Source organism: Balaenoptera ricei, chromosome X (assembly GCF_028023285.1).
Source record: "Balaenoptera ricei isolate mBalRic1 chromosome X, mBalRic1.hap2, whole genome shotgun sequence".
In the NCBI taxonomy this organism is placed as follows: Eukaryota; Metazoa; Chordata; class Mammalia; order Artiodactyla; family Balaenopteridae; genus Balaenoptera; species Balaenoptera ricei.
Window position 1 is genome coordinate 21,292,501 of NC_082660.1, and position 27,603 is coordinate 21,320,103.

Consider the following 27,603-nt stretch of genomic DNA (forward strand, 5'->3'; position numbering starts at 1 on the left):
ATAAATCACACAGCGACTGTATTCGTACTCAGAGAAGCAAAGTATCAGGCAAGACTCCGAGTGCGCAGCAGGAGGCAGTCGTTTTCCCAGGCTCCTGGGAAACCCGTTCAACCACGCCCACCCTACTGCCTCCCGCGCCTCTTTTCTCGGAAAATCAACCCTCAGAACCAGAAAGCTCCTACTCCAAGGGGCCCAAGTCTTTTCCCATCAGCATGGGTGCGCCTGCGCAACGAGTCTCCAGGAGGCTCTTTTCCAGCGCCCGACCGCTTTCTTTTTCTGCTCTCCACGGCCTCCCCCGCCGCTCGCTCTTTTCCCTAAGGGGTCATCACGGGGCGCCAAACGCGCGCCCGCGGGAAGCCCGGGGGCGGGGCGCCGCGCGGCGCGGCGCGTCACGTCAGTGGCCTTCCGGGCGGAAGTCCGCAGCCTCTGGAGCTGCTGATTGGCTTTCTGGGTGGCGCCTGTGTCGGCCTCCGCGCCAGTTTCGGGCTGGTTGGCGCGGAATCGGAAGACTCCGGGACCATGGCGCCCGTGCACGGCGATGACTGCGAGCTGGGGGCGAGCGGTGAGAGATGACCCCGCGCGCGGGGTCCCCAGTTGGGAGTGCGGAGACTGTGGCATGATTGCGGGTGGTGGGGGCTCTGTTTTATTTTTTTCTTAGGGAGGCGCACGGCCGGGTTGAACCGCGGGTCTCTTTGGGCGCGGACCTCGGACGTCCAGGACTGGAACCTATGAGGCCTCGGACAGGTCTTTGCAGGGCTGTTGGGTCCTGGCAAACCCGAGCAACCCCCTGCGGGGCTTTTTGTTTGGGAGGCTGCCTCACCTCTGTCACTGCGGGTCTCCGCACTTGGCTGCCTTTCTTTTTATTTCTTTTGGTGAATCTCATCCCACGTGCTGGGCACACCTTCATGAGACTGGCCCTGGTGGGGCACAGTATTGGCCGAAAGTATTTCATTGCTCCCGCCCCATGTGTCCGCTTGAGGGCTGGGACGGAACGGATGTGCGCCCTTCCCTTGATAGAAACTGCTGGGAAGATTGTTACACATTGTACCTAAGCAGGAAAGAAAGCTCTAAGTGCTGTCACCTGAAGATACAAACGCGTCTTGCCTTTGTAGGTAATGGGTTTCTACTTTATGCATTAACAATTTTTTTTCAAGTTCTATGTAAAGTTCTTCAAGTGCCGCACAGAAATAGTGTTCACAGTCTAGTCATCTCAGGTGAAGCTTCTAAAAAAAAAGTATCAGTTCAGCAGCATTTCGGATGCCTTGTATATTACTCCGTTTTCAGTGGTAATATTCTATTTCCAAAAATAGAATACAAAAATGCAAATGGATTTGTCTGATTTCTGAGTTTTGAGCAGTGTGCAACTAAAGTGTGACTTCACTTCAGTGAACTTCCAACTTAAAATTAGGTGCTTCACTCTCTCAGCTGAAGCATCACATCTCCTGTCACTCAAATACATCACCATTAATGAGAACTTGCTTCCTAATCAGCTTCCTTTGCATTCACCTAGTGGTGAGTCACAGGTTTCAATTTGTTCTTCTAGCCTTTCGCTTTTTAAGACAATTTGTTTTGGAGAGCCGACTAGCCTGAATTACAAATGGGATGTGGGATGTGAGTATGTGAACAGTCTTTGCAGCCCTCCATCAGTGATATGTCACTAAGCCCTTTCTTCACCCTAAAAACTACGTTCTCCGTGAACATCAAGAAATCACTCTTTGGAGGACATCGTGCAATCTTGAGATCCCTCTTAAGTCATGGTGTTGATTAGTGGCTGGGGACTTGTGACTGGAATTTTTCCTTTCCAGCCAACTTGGAAAGATTGTTACCTGAAAGACTGTTGCAGCCTTGTGTGTGTCTGCCTTGGGGGATGGTGGGGGTACTCCAGATGGTAATTTTGAACCAAATATTTAAACTTTGGTAACTGGATTTTTTTCATGCTTATTCTTTTTTTTTTTTTTTGCTAACTTACCTACTTGAAGCATTGGAGACGTATTCCATAAAGGAAAATTTAGGCCTTTTTTCTGCTTAAGTATTAGAAGATGGGGTGGCTGTGAAAAGTTGAAAGGTCTATAACTAGCTGTTACTGTATATGGAAATGGATCGGGGAGAGTTTAATGATTAAAAAAAGCAGGTACAGTGGTTCATTCAGCAAATATTCATTATGCACCTACGAGGTATAGGCATTCTATCAGGCTCTGGTGTTAACAGTGGTAGGTAAGCTGGACATGGTTTTTGTCTTCATGGAGTTGAGATGGTAAACATGTAATTATATGCAGTGCTATATTGGGGCTTCCCTGAGAAAACGGCTTTGCTTTATTTTTGTTTTCTAGAAGCTAGACCATGTTAGTGCGAAGTGTGGGGTGTTGGCATATGTGTGTGTGACTACCCTGCATCTGTACACACACACACACACACACACACACACACACACACACACACACAAGTGAGCTCTTGTATTGCTGAGTACAAAGTAAGCCAAGCATCTTCATTTAATCCTTAACAACTTTATGAAGCAGACATGATTATCCCCATTTCACATATGAGGACCCTGAGGCTCTGCATTAGAGTCCTTAGGTGTAGGCTACAGGAACCAACTCTAGTTGATTTAAACCGTAAAGGAATTTATCTGAAGGATATTGTGATGTTCACAAACTCCGGGGAGCCAGTCGGGGGGCAGCTTAGCTAGGAACAGTGGTTAAAATCATGCCACAAAACTGGTCCATTGAGGAGGTTGTTGCCAACCATGGCCAAGTACTTCAAGTTAGAGCCTGCAAGTACCTTGGGACATTGCTGGCACTGTTGTTCCAGGTACTCAATCCTCCTGTAGCTGTTGATACTTCTAGAATCTTCCATTAACCGTCTCCCTTTCCTTGTCACACTAGCTTCTGAGTTAAAGTCTGAGCAGGTGTTCATAATTGGAGGGCCTATTTTATATGCACATGCCCTAGCTGCAAGGGCATAAGGGAGGGGGGACTTCACAGATTCTGATGCTGGGCAGCTTAAAAAACAACAAGACACCTGGCCACTGTAGCTCAGAGAGGTTAACTGGTTGTCTCATGTCACCCAGTTGTCTCATGTCACCCAGTAAGTGGCAGAGCCTGGTTGTGTCGCTTCTTCCTAATCTCCTGTTCTCCCACTCACTCTACGCTCTCATGTCCAGCTTACCTTCCACATTGACTTCCTCTTGGTTTCTGAATACACCTTGCATTTTCATCCCTTTGTAATTTGGCTCATGCCTTTTCCTTTGCTTGTGCCCCTTGTTACCCTGTACTCTGATAGTGAAATTCTACTCTTTCTGTGTTGGAAACCTCCCCTGTGAAGCCTTGTCTGATTTCCCAGGCAAAATTAATGGCTCTCTTTTCTACATTTCCTCAATACTGGCTTCCTATCTCTTATATGGCACCATCTTTATATGATGGTGGGAGCCTCAGGTCTTTTTGCTTTCCTTGACTGGGAGCCCCTTGAGGACCGGCAACTCTGTCCTATTTGTAATTGTACCCCAAACCCTTAGAGTGGCACATCGTTGCCTGTGGAATAAGTCTTTTTGAAAACCTATGGATTTTGTCAGGATAACCTGACAAAGGAGTCAAGGGAGTCTTGAAGGGAATACACTGAGGCCACCTTTTCACTCTCAGTGGTCATGTTCCATAATCTCCAAAACCTTTTCGTGTAGGCCTGCTCACGATTTTTTGAAATCATTTGAGTGACACCCAAGATTTTGTGGCTGTCATCATTAAGTACCTGCATTCTTTAATGCCTTTCTGAAAATGGATTTAAAAGTCAAATGTGAAAGTCAGACAATAGGCTGAGATGTTATAAAGAGAGATTCCATTTCCAGAAAGCTAGAAAAAAAATATCTCTAATTATGCCTCACCTTTAAGATACAGTTTTCAACAGTTTATTGCCAGCACTTGGTACATGTTCTGTAAATTGCGTCTTCTATTTCAAACGCTTAGTCAAACAGCTGAATGTTGTTATGAATGTTCCAGGGGGGTTGGAGCTTTTAGGATGCCTGTTATCAATACTTCTCCTTTTCTGTGCTTACTACTTTTTATAAAATAATTAGCACCAAATACAATACAGTACTCAATTTCACAGACGTAGGTGGCAGTCGTGCTGAGCCTCAACTCATCGCTGGCAGGCGGCACTGTCTTGCTTGGCTTGGGTATTCATCAGCTGGCATATGAAAGTCTTCATTCTGTGGATGAAATCTTTTCAGTACGTGTGTGAGGTGGTCAGTTTATGATGACCCAAAGTGTGAGTAATTCAGAAGTTGAATGACTGACCACTGAGGCTCTCTGGTACTTCAGTAATTTTCCACAAAACAGAGTTTAATCTTTGTAATCTTTCACCTCATCCTCTCATGTCGTAACCAACTGCATGAGGCCTGGAAATCAGTGGTGGAATCAAGAATCTCCTCAGAGCCACCTTTGTTAAATTCTCCCAACCCCCAATTTATCCTTCCTTTGGAATTCCAGACACTTTATCTGTACCTCTGTTAGGGCATGTGTTACTTCTAAAAATTGTTTTAGAGTTAGTTGCTACTTACAGGCATATCTCGCTTTATCGTGCTTCACAGATACTGCATTTTTTTTTTTTTTTTTACAAATTGAAGATTGTGGCATCCCTGCATCGGGCAAGTCTGTTGGCGCCATTTTCCCAACAGCCTTTGCTTATTACTTCATGTCCCTGTGTTCACATTATTTTGGTAATTCTCACATTTCAAATTTTTCATTATTATATTTGTTATGGTGATCTGTAATCAGGGATCTTGGATGTTACTACAACTCACTGAAGGCTCAGATGATGGTTAGCGGTTTTACCAATAAAGTATTTTTAAAGACATAATGCTTTTGAATATTTAATAGACTACAGTATAGTACAAACATAACCCTTATATGCCCTGGGAAACCAAAAAAAAAAAATTCGTGTGACTAACTTTATTGCGATATTCACTTTATGGGTCTTGGTCTGGAACTGAACCCGCAGTATCTCCGAGGTCTGCCAGGTATCTCCCAGGTCAGATTGTAAATTCTGTGAGTCTGTGGGCCCTGTCTTTCTTTGTGTCTCTCAGAGCGCCTGGTACTTTGCAAAGAGCAGGTGCTCCTCAAAGCCTTTCAAATGTTGATTAACAGAATACAAAATGAATTGTCCCTTTTATAACCACTTAGCGGCCTGCCATTTCCCTGGGAAAGGTTGTGGACTAACGGCTGATCTCTCTTTAGTGTCTCCAGGGGATATCAGTTGAATTTGGAATTTTTCTCTTTTTGGAGGAAAAAAATAACAGTTGCTTCAGCTGGAAATTTCTGAAGAGCCACAGGAGCTGCAGATTCAGCCCTGAGCTTGTGAATTATTTCCATTATAAAAAGAATCCATTTGTATAACATTAAAGTTGTATATTACTATTGGCTAAAAACTGTTGCTTTGTTTTTGAGGGAAGATGGCTGACAATTTTGTACATCTCATGTAAATTTGGCTTCTTTTCAGCTGTGTCAGATTCAGGGAGTTTTGTAGGTTCTCGATCCCGGAGAGAGAAGAAATCAAAGAAAGGGCGACAGGAAGCTCTGGAAAGACTGAAAAGGGCTAAAGCTGGTGAGAAGTATAAATATGAAGTAAGTAACCATTTTTCTGGGCTTTTTCTCCTGTGCTTCATCTAATTCATAGCCTGTAGATAATCTTACGTCACCTTTGTCACTGATTAGAAATATGCATATATTTCAAGCTTCTTGTAATAGTAATTTCTTAATATCAAACATATGGGCATGAGGTAGATTTACAGGTTATGGGAGACTACTCAACTCTTAAAGTTCCCATGAGGCACCTTACAGATGCTTTTAAAATTAGTAAGCACACTGCATCTCTGCTAAGTTCCATGGCTTCGTTGAGGGAACTTAGAGATGCTTTTACTTTACTCATAAGGTATTGAGCAGTCTAGCCGAGCACTGCTGCTCCTTGGAGAGAATTGTTGTTCCTAATCTCATATGCAAGGGGAGCGCGGTAGGGACTTGGACCTTCCCTCTGCTGTGTCCTGCGTGTAGGATTGAATGTGATGCCCTTTTGGCTCTTTTCCTCTACCCACTGTCGATGCCCTGCAGGTAGAAAAGCAGAGTGGCTACCATCTGCACAACATTGTCTAACTTCACATTGAGGGCACTCCCTGAGGATCTTAACTGCCTCAGGGCTGGAAAGTGATTAATATGAGAAAATAATAATAGCAACAACAACAACAATAGCAACTAATGCAGTTTTTCAGCTAACACTGTTCTAAGTGCTTTTACAAATATGTTCATTTATTTAATCCTTCCAATACCGTATAAAGTTAGATACTATGATTAACAGCATTTCGCATGGGAGGTATCTGAGGTCACAGTGGCAGAGCCTTGATTGGAACCCAGGCAGCCTGGCTTCAGAATGTGCCTGTTTAGCCATGGCCTATTCTGTATTGGGCTAGTAAGCAAGTAGAAGAGGATTTTTGTCGTTTGGCACCATTCATTCAAGTTAAGGGAGTCAACCAGATCATAAAGGGTTGCTAAAAGGATTACAATAAAGCAAGAGTAAAGCATTTTTAATGTAGGTACTTCTATAAAGGAGTTCTGTGGGGCATTTCAGATGTTGACACAATGTGACTGATTTCCCATTAATCACTGATGTTAATGGCATGGCTCTAAGAGTTCAAGCTGAGCAGTAGCAATGTTTTTAGAGATTGAGTCAAAATGACTTTTTAACTCAAAATGATTTTTAAAAATAGTTTTCCGGTGTCATTTGATAGTATATAAATGAGTTGCTTAAACGAGAGACACAGTACGCATAATAGACTTAAGCCAACAAAGCTAACCTTGCCAGTTCCCTCTCCCCTCAAAAAGAAAGTTGGTCAGTATAGTCATTTTAATTAGACTAGTTTGTGTTTGGGTTGTCAAAAAACTTAATTTGGTAGGGCAGGTAATTTCTGTCACCAAATGATCAAAGGCCAGATCAGTATTTGCCAGTGATCCCTGTCGAGTAGATTAAACCGGAGGTAAAAACTAAGCTTAATCCTGTAATTACTATAAGCCCAGTAGGTGTGGCAGAAATCCAGTCAACTCTACCCATCAAGGCTCTCAAAGCTCTGTGTCCAGGTGTTTTTTCCTAGAGTCTTAGCTCTTCAGATGGAGTTGGTCATTTCCTCCAGTCCCCACTTGAAAAGGCAGAACTCTCAAGAGAAGGGGGAGTTTTTAACGAGGTATCTTTAAGTTCTTGCTGACAAGCCCACCAAATTCTCATCTGGGAGATGGGAGCCCACCAAATTTTCACTGCAGTGGTGTGCATCTATGCTGTCTGTTGCTCTAACTGTGCTGAGGTGGTCTGCTCTGTTCATGCCAGTAGTTTGTGGTGTTCTGGCCTTCTGGCGGTCGGGCAGCCCGTGTGATTGCAGGCCTTGCCATTCTCTCCGCACTTGCCCTCAGTTTTTAAGACCTGAAAATGGTGGGGAATCAATGGTAATACAAATAGGGATCACTCAAAAACCATTTCTAGTGTACCCGTAGAATATAGTGTGTGTTTTGCTGATTTTTGGAGGGGGGTGGATGGGGGAGATTTTCCATTTGAATTACATTTGGTTGGTTGAACAGTTATTAAGATTATTATCTATTTGTGGGGCACCATCAGCTAGTGGAGAGGGAGGTGGCATGTCTTACAGGTTTGCCAAGTACAGGAGAAACCAGTCTCAAAATTACAAGTGACTAATCCCCAAAGCAGCTAATGAAGAATTGGCTATAATTCAGTTTGTTTTTTATGAAGTAGATGAGTAATTGCTGGTGTGACAAGTGTATTATGCTAATGGAATCATTTAATATCTTATGTTAACACCCACCTAAAAGGAATACTAAGTTAATTGATGTCTATTTAAGGAAAATCCTGCAGTGGTGTTGAATGTTAGAACTCATGATTTGGTTGCAGCTACTCCTTCAGGCTGCCATTCCACTTTGAATTTGACAATTTTTTCATCAGAATTGTTTAACACTTTCACTCCACTTGAAGCTTTCTCAAACTTGTATGATGGCAGGTAGAGGACTTCACAAGTGTTTATGAAGAAGTTGATGAGGAACAGTACTCGAAGCTGGTCCAGGCCCGCCAGGATGACGACTGGATCGTGGATGATGGTATGTGGGAAGAAACCGCCTGCCAGGCACTGTATCAGTTGCTTTTCGTAGCTTCTCACTCAGTGGAGTTGCTGCTTTGCTTGGGCAGATGTAAGGCGCTAACTTAAGGTCATACCTTTGGTTTGGGTTTTCCTCAAATGCATGATTTGAGGGTGTGAAAGCAGAACAATAGGAAATTTATTGAGGGACATTTGGGAGAAGCCAGGCACATACCTCAGGCTATAGTATAAATCCTCCAGGAAATGACTGTAGGAATTGGAAGGAACCTGTGGGCTATCCCCATGGGATGGGGTGTAGGAAAACTCTATCTCACAGAATGGCTGTGAGGATTACAGGAGACTGTACTCGTGAAGAGTAACTTCGGCAGGGGCCCCGGGCAGAGGCTGGTCCCCATGTTCTTACAGCCCTTGTGGAAAGCTCGATGGTTCCTGTTTGTGGGATTTGACTCCTTGGGCGTGTGAGTGCTGACCGCGGAGCAGAGGGAGGGGGGTGTAGACCGTGCCTGCCACTGTATTTTTGTTCCTACTTCTGTAATTGAACTCAGCTATATTGCCAGCTTTCCAGGCTCAGTAGTTGTGGCACACGGTCTTAGTTGCTCTGCGGCATGTGGGATCTTCCCAGACCAGAGATCGAGCTCGTGTCTCCTGCATTGGCAGGCGGATTCTTAACCACTGCACCACCAGGGAAGCCCGACTTCTGGTGATCTTGATTCTTTTACTTTTTATTCTTCTGGTAGAGTAGAAGTACTGTAAAGCATCCTATTGTGGCAAACTTTGATCCTATGGGCCAAATTATTACCTTAGTTCACCCAAATAGGCATAGTATACAGTTGATCCTTGAACAGTATGGGTTTGAACTGCTTGGGTCCACTTGTATGTGATATTTTTCAGTAGTAAATACTACAGTACTACATGGTCCGTGGTTGGCTGAATCCGCAGATTTGGAAGAACTGTGGATACTGATGGCTGACTGTAAGTTATGTGTGCATTAACCCCAAGTTGTTCAAGGGTCAACTGTATATGCTTTGGTTTTGACTCAGAAAACCTGTGTTGGTGCTGTGTTTCATCCGACTTCTGGTTGAACAGGATTCTGCTGCACTTAAAAATGGCCTGGGCCAGGAGAACCTCTGAGTGGGTATAAAAGGGTTTTTTTAAATCTTTTTGTCATGGCTAAAATATTATTGGCCAATTTTAGAAATTTGATCCTGATATTAAATTTTGTTCCTGCAGATGGTATTGGCTATGTGGAGGATGGCCGAGAGATTTTTGATGATGACCTTGAAGATCATGCCCTTGATTCCCATGAGAAAGGTATCTGCATTTTGAGATATACAGAATTGTCTAAAATTTCAGATGACTTGGTACTTTGGCACAGTTTCTTTAAGGAAAAAGGACCTACCACAATTGTTCTTCAGTATAGAAAATGTTCTAATGTTGCAAGAAGCGTAGTTATGTAGAAAATTAAACGCAAAAAACATAAACAACCAGGAAATGAGGTATCATGTCTCTGTTATCCAAAGAGTTTAGTCTTACTTATTTTGGAACTTTTAGTCCTGTGGTCATTTTAGACTTGCTAATTTTGAGGGCTGTAAGAATTGATGTCTTTTCATTCCTACTGAAGTGACATACTTAGAATTTTAGCTCTTTGATAGAAGTACAGTACAATAACAAGGTTTAGAACTTTTGTCGACTTGCTTTGTTTAATTGAAGTTTAAAATGATATGAATGTATGTGTCATATCTTCTTAGCTACACAGTCATTGGCAAAAAAATTTTTTTGAGTAAACAAGCCTGATTTAGTTCCTGTAAAATGAGAGGGGAAAATTCCCTTCAGTATTTGTTTTTTTGGTTTAGTTCGTTATTACTACCAAGTGGTAGATCACTGGTCAGCACTCTGTGGCCCACTTACGGCCAGTTTGTTTATGGCCCACTTACGGCCAGTTTATTTTTGAACAGCTTTATTGAGACATAATTAACATACCATACAATTCCCCTATTTAAAGTGAACATTTCAGTGGCTTTCAGTATAGTTACAGTAGTACAGCCATCACCACAATCAATTTCATTACCCCAGAAGGAAATCATACCTGTTACTATATAGCCCTCAAACTAAGAATGGCTTTTACATTTTTAAAGAGTGTAAAAAAAGAAAAGAAGAATTCAAAGAAGAATATGCAACAGCTTAAGAGACGTGTGTGACCACAAAGCCTAAAATCTGTGCTCTCTTACCCTTTTCAGAAAGTCTGCATCTTAATTTGTAGATTATTAACATTTTACGACATTTGTTTACTTTGTCCCTCTTCTCCTTTCCCAGACACATACATGCAGACTTTGTTTTTGGTGAATTTATTGAAAGTAAGTTGTAGACATGCTTCAGCGGTGATCTCCTAAGAACAAGGGTTCTTGTCGTTTTAGTCACAGTACCATTCTCAGGATATTATCTAAGATTTTGTCCATATTAAGATTTCCCCATTTAGCCCAATAATGTCTTTTATAACTGTTTTTAAAAATGCAGTGTCCACTTGGCTTTTCATGTCTCTTTAGTCTTATTTAGTGTAGAGCAGCACCATCCCTCCTTCCTCCCCCTCTGGCCCAATGTCTTTCATGACATTGACATTTTTAAAGGGACCAGGGAATTCCCTGGGGGTCCAGTGGTTAGGACTCTGTGCTTTCACTGCCGAGGGTGTGGGTTTGATCCCTGGTCCGGGAACTAAGATCCTGGGAAGCCATGTTGTGCGGCCAAAAATAAAATTAAAAAAAAAAAAAAGACCAGGCTGGTTGTTTTGTTGAATGTCCCACAACCTGGGATTTGCCTGATTGTTTTTTTGTGCTTAGAGTCAGGTTAAATATTTTGACAAAAATGAAATTTAGATGAACTTGTGTCCTTGCCACTCATATCAGGGACACATAAGGTCAGTTTGTCCCATTACTGGTGATAAGAAGTTTGATCTCTTGGTTTAAGATGATGTTTGTCAGATCTCTTCCTTGTGAAGCTACCTTTCCACCTTTGTAATTAATGGAAATAGGGGTGATAATTTGAGACAGTGTGTGTATATCCCTTTTTCCCCACCAACTTTTACCCAGTGCTTTCAGCCTCTACTGATGATCCTTACCCATTTTTTTTTTTTTTTTTGGCCACGCTGTGCAGCTTGCGGGATCTTAGTTCCCCAACCAGTGATTGAACCCGGCCCGGCAGTGAGAGCGCTGAGTCCTAACTACTGGACTGCCAGGGAATTCCCCTTACTCTCCTTTTTTAAATTAGCGTTTCAAACTCATGGATTTAAATAAAAGTGCTGTTACAGTTCAGTATCCATTATCATCTTTTTTCTGTTTGATGTGCAAATTACCACAAATTTGGCAGTGGGAGACCCTTTGAGTTGGCTCTTCTGTCCTTTTGAGATGGTCTCATCAGTCTTTGAGCATTTCTTTGCTTTCTGGGCCAACAAGATGTTCCAGGTTCTCCTTGGGTGATTCCTGTCCTAGACCTGGAATCAACCATTTCTCCCAAGAATCATGGTTCCTTTTAGTGGAGAATGGTAGCAGATCTGGGGGAGGGATGTGCTCGTTGCTACTGGGATGTAATGGTTTCTAGGCCCTTTGAGTGAACAGAGCTAGGAGATTATACATGTATGCTGTGAATTCATACTGATACATTCGATTCAAGTGTAAAACCACAGGGTGCTTCATTTTCCCAATCTATATTTGTATTTAGCTTCACCCTCAGTGAAAACCCTTGTCTTCTAAAATATACTCAGGATAATTTTGGGAATTTTAGAATTACTAAACCCATACCTCTAGCAACAACACTTCTAAGTAAAGTTTACAATTTCTTTGCAGTTTTTAAAATTTTTTTTTGGCCACACTGCACGGTATGGGGAACTTCTCCCACCAGGGATCGAACCCGTGCCCCCTGCAGTAGAATCATGGAGTCTTAACCACTGGACCACCAGGGAAGTCCTCTTTGCAGTTTTATTTGTTCTTGGCATATACCCTACTGAGGGTGTATGGTGACGGTATTGTGTTTAGAAGCTATATGAAGTAATTTTTTTCTGTGTGCTGTAGTATCAGTTTACTACACAGGTTCATTTGTTTTTGCTTGTATTTGAATTTAGGCTTTAAAAATATCCTTTTTTTCCCTTTTGTTTTAATTTTAGTTTTTGACTATTGTAAAACACTTATGGCTTAAAAATCAAAATGATATTCAAGAAATAGACTAGATAACTTTTACTCTCACCTCTATGCTTTCTACTTCATTTCTCCCCGTCTCCATAGGTAACCATTTTTATTAGTTTCTAATTATCCTTCCTGTGTTCCCTTTTACAAAAAAATAAGGTTGTATATGTTTTTTTTCATGTGGGATGTCATTCGTTCATTCATTAGTTAAATTATGTGGATAATCTTCCTGGTTTCTGCCAACCTGTGTCATGTAGGAACGCTACACACTGGTACTGACCGTTAGATAGTAGTGTGGCTAATTGTGTTATTCCTACTTTTTATGAGTCCATGAAGAAGAGGATGAAGTGAGCCCATGTGATTTTTCACCTCCCTGAAGTGAGGAGGTTTGTGTTAGTTTCTGGCGTTGTTGTTAATTATATCATCTTGAATGAGTCCCATCACCTATCTGGACATTAGTTTTGTCAGCTGTAAATTAGGAGATTGGACTGGACAGGGAGGTTTTCGAGGAAAGGACCCACGTCCTCATCATCTCAATGCTGATCACAATAGCAAGTGCAAAGAAAATGTGCAGCATTTATTGAATAAATGAACCATCTCTGTTTCTGTAATCATTATGTTATCGTTTCCCACTAATACGTCAGTGGAGAGAATGACTTGACATTCTGAAGGAGAACTAGTCTTAGAAATCTATTCCATGCTTTGTCACCATTCACCCACAAGTCGCTGCTGTTTCAGTGTCCTTCCCAAGTTGCCCAATAAGGTCCCAAGATCTTCAGAACGGAAATGGAATTCCGCAATCCACTTTAAACACTTAGAAGAAATCGTAGAGTTTTGCCTGGGAGTAAAAGGTCAACTCTTTTTGGTGTAGATCCAGTCCCTGGCATGTTGTTTTCAAACAGAGACAGAAAAACATCAACTAAATCCCAATGAAGAAAAATCAGTGGGAAAACGAATAAAACAAATCAAATTGGGGACTTCCCTGGCGGTCCAGTTGTCAAGACTCCACGCTTCCATTGCAGGGGGCCTGGGTTCGATCCCTACTTGGGGAACTAAGATCTAAGATCCCGCATGTTGCGTGGTGCGGCCAAAAAACAAAAAAAACCGGAAAGAAAGAAAGAAAAAAAACAGAAACAAAACAGAAGCCCTAAAATTGTGGAAGAATTTCATCTCAAATGTTGACTCCTGTTCTTTCTCTGTTTCCTGTTGTCCTATCTAATTCCTGCTAACCTACAATGGTGAGATTAAAGACCCTTAGTGAAGCCTTCCTTGCTAGTCAAACCTCTATTGACCTTCTCTTTTGATACTCTTTATTAGGACCTGAATTTTGTTTACTAAATATTTTGACCATTGCCTATATTCTCTTTTCAAACTGCTCCAAATGATCTCTTTAAAAAATTAAATTCCCCTGTCTTATGTTTTTCACAAATGTGCTACAAATCTTTTCATAGTCTTAGGCACATGAAAAGTACATAACAGAAAATTTATCATCTGTGACATTTAGTGCATTAACGGTGTTTGCAACCATGACCATTATCTAGTTGCAGAACATTCTTTCACCCCAGATGGAAACCCATACCCATTAAGCAGTCATTCCCCAGTCTTCCTTCCCTCAGCCCCTGGCAACTGCTAATCGCTTTCTGTCTCTGGATTTCCTATTTTGAACATTTCATATAGTTGGAATCATGCAATTATGTGAACATTTGTGTCTGACCTGTTTCATTTAGCATAGTGTTTTCAAGGTTCGTTCATGTTGTAGCATGAATCAGTACTTCATTCATTTTTAGGGCTGAATACTATTCGATTGCAAGGATAGACCACATTTTGTTTATTCATTTATTAGTTGTAGTGCATTTGGGTTGTTTCCATCTTTTGGTTATTGTGACCAGTGCTGCTGTGAACTTTTGTGTACCAGTTTTTGTTTGAACACTTGTTTTTAATTCTTTTGGGCATATGCCGAGGAATGGAATTACGTGTATGTATTTTTATTTCCTTTTCTTTCTTACACAAAGGATATTTTCTATAGATACTTTTGTACTTGGCATTTTTTCAGTTAAGAAGATATCCTAAATCAACTATACTTCAATTAAAAAAGGAAAACAAAAAAGAAATAAAACTGTATTGATAATGCAGAAAAAATTAAAATTCTGAAATGTTAAAAAAAAAGATATCCTGAAAATCACTGCATATCAGCACATAGAGGGCTTTCTTTCTTTCTTGATCATTTCTATATAGCTGCATAGTATTCCATTGTATGGATGTACCATGGTTTATTCATGTGGTTTTCTTGAATGAACATTTAGATTTTCAGTAATTAGCTCTTGCAGATAATACCACATTGAATAACTGTGCATATGGTATTTTCCTCAGGGAAAATTCCTAGAGGTGGGATTGCTGGCTCAGAGAGTACATGCACATGAAGTTTCATGAGATATTGCCAAATTCTTCTCCATTGGAGTTGTCCCATTTTACACTCCCATGAACAACATGAGCGTCCATCTGGACACCATGGCCTCACCAACAGAATGTGGTGAGAATGTGTTGTCAAGCTTTCGAATTTTTGCCACTCTAATATGCAAGGAATAACATCTTGGTGTGGTTTTCATCTGCATTTCTTTTACGCATGAAGTTGGGTATCTTTTCATAAAACTTAATAGCTGTTTATATATATTTTTTATTTCATTTTTCTGGCTGCGTTGGGTCTTCGTTGCTGCACGCGGGCTTTTCTCTAGTTGCAGCGAGCGGGGGCTACTCTTCGTTGCAATGCGTGGGCTTCTCATTGTGGTGGCTTCTCTTTTTGTGTAGCACAGGCTCTAGGCACGCAGGCTTCAGTAGTTGTGGCTCTCGGGCTCTAGAGCGCAGGCTCAGTAGTTGTGACATGTGGGCTCTAGAGCACAGGCTCAGTAGTTGTGGTGCATGGGCTTAGTTGCTCCACGGCATGTGGGATATTCCTGGACCAGGGCTCAAACCCGAGTCCCCTGCATTGGCAGGCAGATTCTTAACCACTGCGCCACCAGAGAAGCCCTATATATTTTTTTTAATGTGAACCATATGTTAGTATTTATTGCCCACATTCTCTTTGGGTTTTTGGCCTTTTTTTTTTTTCTGGCCATATAACGCGGTTTGTGGGATCTTAGTTCCCTGACCAGGGGATCGAACCTGGGTCCCTGCAGTGGAAGCGTGGAGTCTTAACCAATGGACTGCCAGGGAATTCCATTGGCCTTTTTTTTTTAATATCAGTGAAATTGGTTTTTTCTCTGCAAAACATATTGCAAAAATTTTCTTCTGTTTTGTCTTTAACCCTGTTTCTGATATAATTGCATCTATCGATCCTTTTTTTTTTCTTGCAGATGGATTTTGAATCATAGATAGAAAGACTTTCCCCACACCCAGGTTACAAGGAATTTGCCTTTTTTATTAAAGTACTTGTATAATTTCATTTTTAAAATTTTGCCCTGTGATCTGCTTGGTGTTTATACTGATTTACTTCTTTACAAATGGGTAGCCAACGCTAATTATTAAAAAGTCCATCTTTTCCCCAGTAATATGAGATGTCACCTTTGTTTTATGCTAAATTTCCATAAGTAATTTGGTCTTTATCTAGACTCCATATTCTGTTTCATCTGGTCTGTGTATTCATATGCCACTACCACACTATGTTAACTATTCATTCTAGGTCTTTTGTAGGTGGAGGCTGCTCTGGGATGAGTCAGAAAGTGAGAGTAAAATTGACAGTAGTAGAGGAGTTTGCAGGTGGTTTCCACTTGCCCGGAAGAGAAAACATATGGCACAAGTTGTTCTTTATGGAACAAATGTCTCCGTGCTGTTTAGTGTTGCTAGGACATGCGTTCCTCATAAAATGGAAACGAGGATGCTACAGTATCGTAACTGGTGATCTTGTTTTTTCGTAGTTCAGTTTTCCTGTCAGAGTCAGTATCACACTAAAATGATCTCATGAAGACTGCAAGCCTAATCCCCTGGTACCAGATGAGCTTGATCTTTTTATTTCCATGGGGAAAAAAAAAACCACCCACCTTTTAAAAAGCTTTTTATTTACATTAACAGTAGCAATTAAACAGTCCCACTTAACTCATCCTGATATTTGACTGGCATTTCATCAGTTTCTGTAGTAACATTTAGTCAGGTTGTCCTGAATTCAGCTCATTTTAAAGATTCTTTCCTGTGTACCTTGCATAAAGTCTCATAGTTTTGTATTTTGAATTTTTAACATTTTTCTTGTCACAGTCTCATATACAGAGGGCAGGTGACTGGGCTTTTGGTTTTCCATTTTGATTTTTGCTGGTGCGTGTTTCTAAATAAATTTTCTTCCCACAGGAAAAAATGATAAAGCATGCAACAAAGACAAGAGGAATGTCAAGAAGGCCGTGGTGACAAAACCGAACAATATCAAGTCAATGTTCATTGCCAGTGCTGGGAGGAAAACCGCAGATGTGAGTCTCATGGTTTTCTTATATTTGCCTCTTCCTTTGTGAAGCGAAGAGTCCTGTTTCTTCATAGTTCACCTTTCCTGTCAGATTCCCTGTAGCTCTAAACAGATGATCTTATGAAGGCTGCTAGGCTAATCCCCTGGTTCTAGATGAGCTTGGTCTTTGATCTTTGATTATATTTAATGTTTGATTATACAGTTAATAGGTGGTCAATATGTTTTTTTAATGTTGCTTTTATTTTTTATTTTATTTTATTTTATTTTATTTTTAATTTTTTTTGGCCGCGCCACGTGGCTTGTGGGATCTTTGTTCCCTGACCAGGGATTGAACCCGGACCTACGGCAGTGAAAGTGCTGAGTCCTAACCACTGGACTGCCAGGGAAGTCCCAATATGTTTGAACTCAGATATTTGAGTAATGTTTTCCCAATCTCAGTCACTAAGTTGGATGTAGATTTCTAGGTGAATTGAGGCACCTCAGTGGTTGTGGCTTGGAGATAGAAGAGAAAACTGAACCAGAAAGCTGCACTGACAGTGAGTGTGTTTATTTTGGTGATTAGCAGGAGGATTATGGAATGAAGCTGAAAATTGAGGGCGGGGGCTCGGGGTGTAGGAGTTATGTTTAGGCCCGTGGTGGTTAAGATCTGTGAGTAGTAGAGGAGCCGTCAGAGTTAGGGGTGAAGAGGCAAGGACTGACTGGCTGGGTTCTTCCTTCCACTGACATGGGGTCCGGGTGAAAATATGAAGGGCAGGGCTTTCTCATTCTCCCTGCCTTTATAATTTCCAGAAAGCTGTTGACTTGTCCAAGGATGATCTGCTAGGTGATATTCTACAGGATTTGAACACTGAGGTAAGTGAATCTCCAGGAGTTGTCAAATATTCAGGAGACATGGGCTGAAGAAACAATTCAGTAATTTTACAAAACAGACTGTTGCTAGAATGCAAAACAGAAAATTCAGTGACAACACCACCACCAAAAAACAAAACAAAAGAAAACAAACCCCAAAACCAAAACAAAGCCCTTCAAATTGGTTTCTTCTCACCATTTTAGGTGAGTAGTTTCTAGCTACTCTAGGCTCTGTGATTGTGTAGATTGGGCCGCGTGGGGCTGTGTTTGAAGTAGTAGGAATCCACACGAGTCAGTTCTGGGAAGGCACACTGCTCGCGCTCTGTTGCTGCCGTGTATGTTCGCGAAATGGATTGAAGCCTGTCAGTCTGCACAATCAGGCGTGAGATCCTCGTCTTGAATTCCGAGTGGGGTTGAGGGAAGAGTCAGTGAGCTGTCCCTGATAGAACTCAGACAGGTTCATCTGTACTGGAATTTGCAACTGGGCTGTTTCACAGCAAGACTAAGCTCTCATTTAGAGATGTGCTTCTTTCTAAGTGACCCTTGATTAAAATGACTTACACCTACACTGTGTAGTTCGAGCTTGACAGTTTTTAAATGTAATATTCTGGAAGGGTAAGGGAGAAGTATGTTAAGTTTTAAAGAGAAAAAATTGATGAGGGGTGGATTCAATATTCTGGTTTTCTAGTGAGTCTGTGGTATTGTTGCTATAGTAACCTCACTGCATGAACATAGATCTGTGGGGGGAGCAGGGAAGGAAAAAAGTGCTTTGCTCATTGGGCTTCACTGGGGGAAGAATCGTACTTTTTGTGTCTTGTGGTAAACCAAGCATGGCAGTGAATGTCTGTCTTTCCCCTCCTTTTAGACACCTCAAATAACTCCACCACCTGTAATAATACCGAAGAAGAAAGGATCCAGTGGAGCTTCACTGAATCCCTTCTCTGTACACACCCCCAAGGTATAGTGTGTGGAAATACCTTCAATCTTGATTTATATTATTGCTTAAAACTTATTTTGTTGCTTTTCTATGTGAGTGAAATGCCTTTGAATTTGTTCTTGCTTTTGTTTTAAATTAGGACTCCTGTTTCATATTATGTAGTTTCACATATTTCAAAAATAGCATGTGCCTGTTTTTTTCATAGTAAATTTTGTAGTAACTAGTATGTGTTTATTATAGGTATTACAACTGTGCTAAATGCAATAATTTTCCTTCTGGAAACAAGTGTTTTTTTTTTGTAAACCTAGGTAACAGTAAAATAATTAATAAAACAGAAAATCGTTTTATAAATGGGAACTGTCATTTTCTCTGGTCAGGGTAGGACAGATGCATATTTTTAATATGCAGGTCTAACTGACTAAACATTTAAAAACATTGACAGGCAGCTCCTTCAGGAAAAACCGCTTCCCCGGTCTCAAGGAAGGAGCCTTCATTAACCCCTGCTCCTCTTCAATGTGCTGGATTTGCTGGTAAGTCTGCTGTCAAGCAGAATTGCAAGGGTGTGAAGCAGTTGCAAAGTGCTGTCAAAAGATGGAGGCCCCGTGAAGGAGGAAGTGGGGGGAATTTGAAGGGCTTGCAATAGCCAGTTTCAGCATGAAAGGTTTGAATTCATAGCAGGAAAAGTTAAAAACATCCAATTTGGAGATTGAAGAGAAATGCAAATAGCATGTGGGCAAGGGGTGGGCTGGCGTTGCAGCGTAGGGGAAGCTTTTGTGCTCCCTGGCAGCGGCACATGATGGGAATGTGTGATGCCGCCCTCAGGAGAGCCGGCGCCGGCATTGTGTACAGTTGACAAGGAGGAGTCAGGGGCAATGGATTTTGAAGATGGCGACTTTGATGAGCCCATGGAAACGGAGGAGGTGGACGTGGAGCCTGTGGGTGCCAAGACCTCCGACCAAGAGAGGGAGCCAGCAGAGGGGACAAAACATGAGGCAGATCCTGGGAAAGGAACCATACCCTACTCGTAAGAGCATTTTATGACTTTTCTGGCAAGTAGTGCTACAATTATCCCGTCGGATTTTGAAAGGTTTTTGAAAATGTGATTTTTGCAGAGCAAGTTTTCTCCCAGATGTCTCTTGTTGGGACATTGATCAGGAAGATGACAGCAGTTTCTCAGCCCTGGAAGTTCAAGTGGATTCCAGTCACCTCCCACTGGTGAAAGGGGCAGATGAGGAACAAGTATTTCAGTTTTATTGGCTGGATGCTTATGAAGATCCGTACAGCCAACCAGGTAATCATACAGTTACATACAGCAACTGGATGTCTTTAATATGGAATAGCGCCTTTCCCTGAAGTGTTTTAGTGATTGTAATTGGAACAGGCTCTGCCCTCATGTACGTACATAGTAAGAGAGCAGCACTCGTTCACTGTAAAGTGCGTGAGCCACCCGGATGGAGAGGAGTTGTGGTGTGAGTAGTCCTTACAGACGCTTATCCCGAAAACCAGTTATATGTGGTTTTGCAGTGTGTGCTTGTATTATAGTTCACCGTCGATGTATCTGAACGTATTGGAATGCACTTTACTTAAAGTGGAATCAGTCTTTAATTTGTTCCTTCAGCAATTTGAACACCTGCCCTGTGTCAGGCACTAAGATGGGGTGAACAAGCTGGGCAAATTCCTTGTCCTAATGGAGCTTACGTTCTAGTAGGGTGGGAGAGATAGGCAGTAAATAAGGTAAGTTAATGAACGGTGTAAAGGCAGTTAGTTGGGGGATGGCCAGGGCAGGCCTGTCTGAGGAAATGGCCGTTGGGCTGAGATTTGAGGCACATTCAGAGCCGAGGAGAGAGTATTTCAGCCTGAGGAACCCGTAAGTGCAGAGGCCTGGGGAGAGAAAGGAGGAGGCCTGCGTGGCTGAAAAGTCGGAGAGAAGGCAAAGGCCGGATAATAAAGGACCTCAAAAGCCGTATTAAGGAGTTGAGGTCTTACTGTAAGAGCAGTGGAGGATTTTCAGTGCGGGGTGCAGGGGTGAGGGGGTCGAGTGGACCCATGGTTGGGTTTACATTTTAACAGGAACCCTCTGGTTTATGCGGAGAAGAGGCTGTGTGTGTGTGTGTTTGTGTGTGTGTGTGTGTGTGCGCGCGCGCGCGCCCGCCCAGGGCTGGAGTCGGGGAGTGTGGAAGCCCTGGAGATCAGTCCGTCCACGGCAGGTGTGCTAGTTACTTGCACTAGTGGCGGCTGTGGAGAAGGAGAGGAGCGAATGCCTGTAACATGTACTTTGACATGAACTCGTTGGCGGATGGATGGATGGATGTGGGGGGTTAACGGAAAGGAGGGATCCAGGCTAATTCCCAGGTCCTCCTCCGAATGAGCTGATACTGCGAATTCCGATTCACAAAGAGCCAGGAGGCTCTCTAGTTTCCTTCTGTGCTCCTTTGAGCACTTCTTCACTGTGGGGCTGGGCAGGATAGGGCATGTCAGATTCATAAAAAATACAGTATACACCCTTAAACAGTTGCCTTTATTCAGATCCGTTTCTGGATCTAAGGGTAGATACAAACTGAATTTTTCAAAGTGATTTCTTGGAGTCTGAGTATTAACCATCAGAGCGGGGCAGCAGCATTAATATGCTCTGCTTATCAAAGAGTTGAAACTCCTGTGGAGCCGCTTGAGTAGCAAACTGCCATGTGTTCATTGCTGAGGTAAAGATGTAAGCAGTCTTAGAAATGGTATCTCATCTACCTGAGCTAGGGCAAGATGATCTGGTTAGACCCTCTCACCTCTTTGCCTGCTTTGTAACTCGCTGGTGCGAGGTGGGCCGGCAAGTGTGATTTCATGAGGCTTTGCAAATTATACTCAGGGCGGCCCCATGGTACAGCTTCAGGGGACACCATTTTCACGTGTGTGTCGTGTGACCTCCCAGCACAGCAGCATGGCTGGTGCTCACTGGAGTTGGGTGACGTGGTGGGCCTGCCCATCCTGGTGCCACTCCCTGTGCTTTGCTGTGTCTGCTCCAGGCTGGCTTTTATTCCCTGACTTGATTAATGGTCCCATCAAAACCAGAAACCTGGGAGCCAGCCTTGAGTCCCCCCTTTCCTCACTTCCCTCACCAAGTCTTATTAGTTTTCTCCTTCTAAACTAGACAAGCTGTCTTCTCTCTCTCCTCGCAACTCCCACCCTTGAGCCCTTCCTGCTACTGAACCCAGCCTCCTAATTGATCCCTCAGCTGTCATCCTCCACACTGCAGCCTGAGTGATTGCTCAGGACGTCATTTCCTCGTTAGAGAAAATCCGCAGTGGCTGCTGCCTGCGACTTACAGTCCAAGTTCCTCAGCAGGGCTTCTGCTGCCTGCTGTGTAGGACTTTTGTGTCCTAGAAATAGTTTGCTGTATGTACCTACTGCTCTTTATACCATATCCTTTTACTCACTGTATTTGTCTGCCTAGAATGCCCTCACCTGGCTCAGCCCCAGTGTGGTCTCCCAAAATTTCCTAATCCTCCTCCAAACTGGCCTAAGAGCCCTTTCTGTGACCCCCATCGAACCCTTACCCATTGCAGCATTTGTCGTATTATTTTGAAAAGATCTGCTTCTGTGTTGTCTTTTCCCCCAAAGCCTTTAAACTCCTGGAGGGCTGGGACCTTTTATTTTCAGCATCTAGGATGATGCCAGTTACATAGTAGATGTTCAATAAATGTTCATTGAAATAAACTGCACAGCGACAGTCCTGTAGATGCACATGAAAGGTTTCAGAGAATCAGCATTGCATTTGCTGCTATTACCAAGTCTGCCTCTTGAAGCCTTGTAGCAGTGTGGAGTAAGAATGGCTAACACAAAAGTGGATGGTCTTCCTCCCATAAATCCACATATAAAGCATCAGATTGCTGGTGTCAGTTGCCAAAAATTAGAACCTTAGGAAACAACAACCCTCTCTTTCCTGTGTGAAAATGAGTTTATTACTTCTATCTATTGCTTACTGGTTGATACTCTTAGTAAAAAACAGCATCATTTTGCAGGGCAGGGGTCTAGAGCTGCGCTGTCTACTATGGTAGCCGCTGGCCACATGCAACTCTTTAAGTTTAAATTAATTAAAATGAAATAAAATTTAAAGTTCAGCTTCTCAGCCACTAGTCACATTTCAAGTGCTCAGTACCCACATGTGGATAGCTACCCTATCCATGGATAGCACAGATAGGGAAGAATTCTGTCATCACAGAAATTTCTGTTAGCTAGTGTTGATCTATAGTAATGGATGTTGTAGGTTAAGATTGAAGCATGTTGAAGCACAGCTATATTTGCAAAGCAACCGATATATGGTATATATTGTTGTTGAATTCTGGTACTGACCATAGTCATGGATGGGCCTTTTCAAACACTATTGGGAAATATTTTGCAGTTGAAAGAGGTACCAGTCTGTTACTGGCCTGTCTTCTAATTGCTAAGGTAAAAGGGAGTTTCTAGTGCTGGAAAAGGCCTCAGAGACCATCATCTCTAGTTACTCACTTAAAGCAGAGGAAGCTGAGGCTCCAAAAGATAAAGTGGTCAGCTCCTCAGAGGCAGAGTTCAGGGCTTCTCACTCGCAATCCACTCTGCTGTTCTGTGGTACTTCTGAAGTTGTGTCCTCTGTGATTGATGCCAACGGGTTAAATAAGATGGCTTAAAAAAAAAAAAAAGTCCTGTAATCTCAGAGGGTTGAACAGTTTCATCATGATAGCAGGTAATGATCACTGAGCCTTGGTGAAATCAATGTTGCTAATAAAAACGAAGTACTCCTAAAGACCCTGTTATTGTTTCTCACTTTCTTACAGATTCTAAGTAAGTCAGTTGTTGCTGAATGCTCCATAATTATGAAAAGAATCTTACTCTTTGCATATGGGAAGATATCCTGTCTTCATTATGACTTTTTCAAGGTTGAATAATCCTGACTGCACCTGGTTTCAGCTAGTAACTTTAAGGGGAATGTAATCTTTGTTTACCATGATCTTTTTGTGGCAAATGAGGCATAAACAGTGTCAAATGTGTTACATGAAACGTGATATTAGTTTGACTGTAAAATGAGCTATTTGAATCTTTGAATCCAATATTAGGGTCTTTATTTTTCTTTGCATGGAATTTTGGTTTTTCGTCTCTAACTGTTGTGAGGATGACTTTTAATTTTCTGAGCTACTGTGACTTTTTTCTTTTTTAATCATCCCCACAGTCCTCCCTTCCCTCTCCCCTATCTCCCCCCCCACCCCCGCCTCTTTTACCCCAGCTGAAAATTACACAACTCTTGTAAGAATTTTAATCATCTGCAGAAATGAAAATTCTTAGATGGTCTTATTTCTACTAGAACGAGTGACAAAAGGAAGCACTGATGAGCTATCTTGTGAAACTGGAGTAATTTGCCTTGTGAACAGTAGCCTTTGCATGTGCCAGAATTTTCTTAGTGCCTCAGGCAAGTGGCCCTATAGAGCGGCTATGTTCATTACTGCTGTCTAATTATTCATGGAGCCTGGGATTTTGCGCAGTGACCGTCTCTTAGGTTGACTATCAAATCTCTGGAGTCCTTTTTTTTTGGCCACGTGGGATTTTAGTTCCTGGATCAGGGATTGAACCCAGGCCCTCAGCAGTGAGAGCATGAAGTCCTAACCACTGGACTGCCAGGGAATTCCCTCGAGTCCTTTCTTTTTAATTAATTAATTAATTAATTTATTAATTTATTTATTTATTTTTGGCTGAGTTGGGTCTTTGTTGCTGCGCGCGGGCTTTCTCTAGTTGCAGTGAATGGGGGCTACTCTTCGTTGTGGTGCGTGGGCTTCTCATTGTGGTGGCTTCTCTTGTTGCAGAGCACAGGCTCTAGGCGCACAGGCTTTAGTAGTTGTGACATACGGACTTCAGTAGCTGTGGCTCGCGGGCTCTAGAGCGCAGCCTCGGTAATTGTGGCGCACAGGCTTACTCGCTTCGCGGCATGTGGGATCTTCCCAGACCAGGGCTCGAACCCATGTCGCCTGCATTGGCAGGCGGATTCTCTTTTTTTTTTTTTTTTTTTTTTGGCAGGCGGATTCTTAACCACTGCGCCACCAGGGAAGCCCTGGAGTCCTTTCTTGATGGCCATGTTTCATGAGCAATGGCTTGATGTCCAGAAAGGCTTGGTTTACTTTGTGGTCTACGTTACTTAGGGATCTCAAAAGGATTTGGTTACTAGACCCCATTTGTTAAACTGAAATAGGAGAGGGAGGAACATTACAAACGCTACCCAGCCAGATGTCTTCAGTAGTCTGTGAGGTGGAAAGGGTGAAATAGAAGATAATAGTTTAGCCCTATTAGGAGATATTTACTATTATATGGAATAAGATATGAGATGAATTTTGTTTTTCCAAAACACAATTTTACATACAGGAGAATACTGATATACCATACATAGTTATCCTTACACATGAATGTTAATTTTTGTTGGTAAGTACAAGTTAAAAAGGAATTTAGTATTATATTTTCAGAGTTCTCACAAGAGGTTTAAATACGAGATTTGTTGGAGAATAAGTTGCTTTTTTTATTTCTCTTAATCTGGGTAATCCTGGTTCTAGGGAAAATGTCTTTTTTTTCCTCCTACACTGATCTAGGATGTCTCCCTAGTTTTTGAGGTCTGTCTACATTGAGCCGGGATGTCTCTCTAATTCCCCAGCGGTTTCTACACTGACCTAGTGTGTCTCAGTAGTTATCTGGGTGTTTCTCCTCAGGCCTGGGATGTCTCCCTGATAACTGAGGTTTGTCTCCATTTACCTGGGATGTCTCCCTAATTCTAGGGGAAAATGCTTCCACCAAGTTAGAGAATCATTCTGTTCCCTGTCCTCCCAGTGGTCACAGGTTTTACTGATGTGATATTGTCATGGCATAGGTACTGAGTAAAGGAACTAGTTTTTGGGATTGGGCAGCAGATACATTTGCTGTAAGAAATGACTTACCAAAGCATAAATGTGTGGACACATTCAGTGAGCTTTTACATCGTCCCTTTAATGTGATATAATTGAAATGTTTATTTTCTCATGGTTTTTCCTTATTCTTGTAGGTGTGGTATTTCTGTTTGGCAAAGTTTGGATCGAATTCGCCCAAACCCATGTGAGCTGTTGTGTCATGGTGAAAAACATTGAGCGAACGCTCTACTTCCTTCCTCGTGAAACGGTAAACCTTAGTAGACAGCTTCTAATTCCAAGTGTGTTCTGTCTTCTGCCACCAACCCTGTCCTTCGACAGGGCTGTGGATTATCTATAACCTTTCTTATCGCCTGCCTCGTGACCACTGATTGTCAGCAGCTCCATTAGACATTGGGAGAAGTGGAGTGAAACACTATCTGTTTTTCAACTTGTTAGAAAGAACGTAAAAGTGCCTGAGTTTCAGTACATAATGCTGTCTTTCCCTCCCACTCCCCATTTCCATAATTATTGGGGTTGGGAGTTTATGACTCTAAAATATGACATGGCGCTTGGCCCAGTTTTCATGGTTTTGTTATTTCCTCCACAGCCATTTAACAAGGTCAATTCCATTTGCTCCTTCTTTTTATTGGGACTTAACATCCACACTCCCCTCTCAACCCCAGCCGCTCCCCATCTCAGTTGAACTGTGAAGCGTCTTGGTCAAGATTTACAACACTATTCTCCCATTTTGTAGGATTGATCATCTTTATCTCTGGCTTGCTTTTATGATGCCATTGGGAGGACTTGGGTGTTGGATTTAGTACATTTTGGGGTCCATTTGTATCTTTGAACTCACCTTATTCTATTAAATGTTTAAATGCGTGAAGATGAAAGTTGATTTAGCCTTGGGTTTCTGGTGGTTGAAAAGATCTTATGTACAGATATTTTTTCTCCTCCCCTCCCCTCTCCATGGGAAAGCAGAAAATTGATCAAAATACAGGGAAAGAAAGTGGAACTCCAGTTACAATGAAGGATGTTTATGATGAATTTGACGAGAAAATAGCAGCAAAATATAAGATTATGAAATTCAAGTCCAAGGTTTGTATTTGATGATAATTTTTTCAGGTCTTTATATTGGTTGTTTGTTAATTTCCTGATTTAGCAAATAGTTATTGCATATCTTCTTTTTGCAAAATACCTTCTGTGTGGCTATAATTCATTGAATGGAAATTTCATAGATAGCAATGTAAAACCAATATGTTAGATTTATAAAAATAGTTATTCTTTCTCTTTAAACTGTGTATAATGTTCATTAATTTGAATAAAAAGATAACATTAGCAAAGTAATTGCTTCCAGTACTTGAAGCATAGCTTGTGTTCTTACTCTGAGATGGAGAAGAAACTGTTCTGATCTTGTTTACATTGGTTATTGACAAGTTGTCTTGGTCAGAAAGTTAAATCTTTAAAAGTCATGGTCTGTGATGCAGTTTCTGATAGAACAAAGTTCTTCTATTTATGTGATACATATTGATCAGTTGTCTTCATTTTAGTGAGATATTGATGCCTTTGGCCATAGTTGTGGGGCTGTAAGTCCCTCAGCACACTGGCTATATTAACAGTGATTGCAATAAAGGGAGGATTGAGTTGCTGAAGATGAGGCTAACCGTCTGAACTATTTGAGCTTTTTGACTTGTGGCTGATGGATCAGGTCTCTAAAATTCTAGAAGCAATGTGGTGCAATGGTGAAGAGCATAGGTGCTCAGGCTAGACTGCTTGTGCTTTAAGTCCTAGCCCTACCACTTCCTGTTCTGTGACCTTGAACAAGTGCTGAGTGACTTCTCTGGGCCTGTTTCTTCACCTGAGAAATGGGGCCTTATTTCAAGAGCTGTTGGAAGGGTTAAGTCAATTAATTGGGATTAGTGATTACAACAATCCTTGGTACATAGCAAGCACTCAGTACATGTGAGCTATGATTATAATGTTTATTATTAATTTTTCTAGCAAGATGGAGTTGCTTAGTATCAAAGAGTAGCAAATAATTTAGTGCATTGACATTGTAAACATTTTTAATGTTTTATCACCTCTCTTGAATGCAAATACTTCTAAGTTCTCTAGTGTCCAAAAGAAGTCTTTTTAACATTTTGCCACTGGCTATTTTAGTCCCCGTTGAGAGGGGG

At 41.9% G+C, this 27,603-nt stretch overlaps 1 protein-coding gene across 2 annotated transcripts in view; it reads left to right on the forward strand.

The window, feature by feature from the left end:
- Positions 1-463: 463 nt before the first annotated feature.
- Positions 464-27,603, forward strand: part of POLA1 (DNA polymerase alpha 1, catalytic subunit) — a 292,537-nt gene continuing 265,397 nt past the window's right edge. For both annotated transcript variants that reach the window (XM_059910859.1, XM_059910860.1), the window contains exons 1-12: positions 464-562; positions 5,488-5,612; positions 8,042-8,138; positions 9,368-9,448; positions 16,645-16,760; positions 17,543-17,605; positions 18,468-18,560; positions 18,982-19,069; positions 19,362-19,563; positions 19,652-19,830; positions 25,582-25,694; positions 26,408-26,524. In XM_059910859.1, coding sequence (XP_059766842.1) covers positions 520-562; positions 5,488-5,612; positions 8,042-8,138; positions 9,368-9,448; positions 16,645-16,760; positions 17,543-17,605; positions 18,468-18,560; positions 18,982-19,069; positions 19,362-19,563; positions 19,652-19,830; positions 25,582-25,694; positions 26,408-26,524 — 1,317 coding nt within the window. In that variant the 5' untranslated portion in view covers positions 464-519. The remainder of the gene's footprint in view (positions 563-5,487; positions 5,613-8,041; positions 8,139-9,367; positions 9,449-16,644; positions 16,761-17,542; positions 17,606-18,467; positions 18,561-18,981; positions 19,070-19,361; positions 19,564-19,651; positions 19,831-25,581; positions 25,695-26,407; positions 26,525-27,603) is intronic.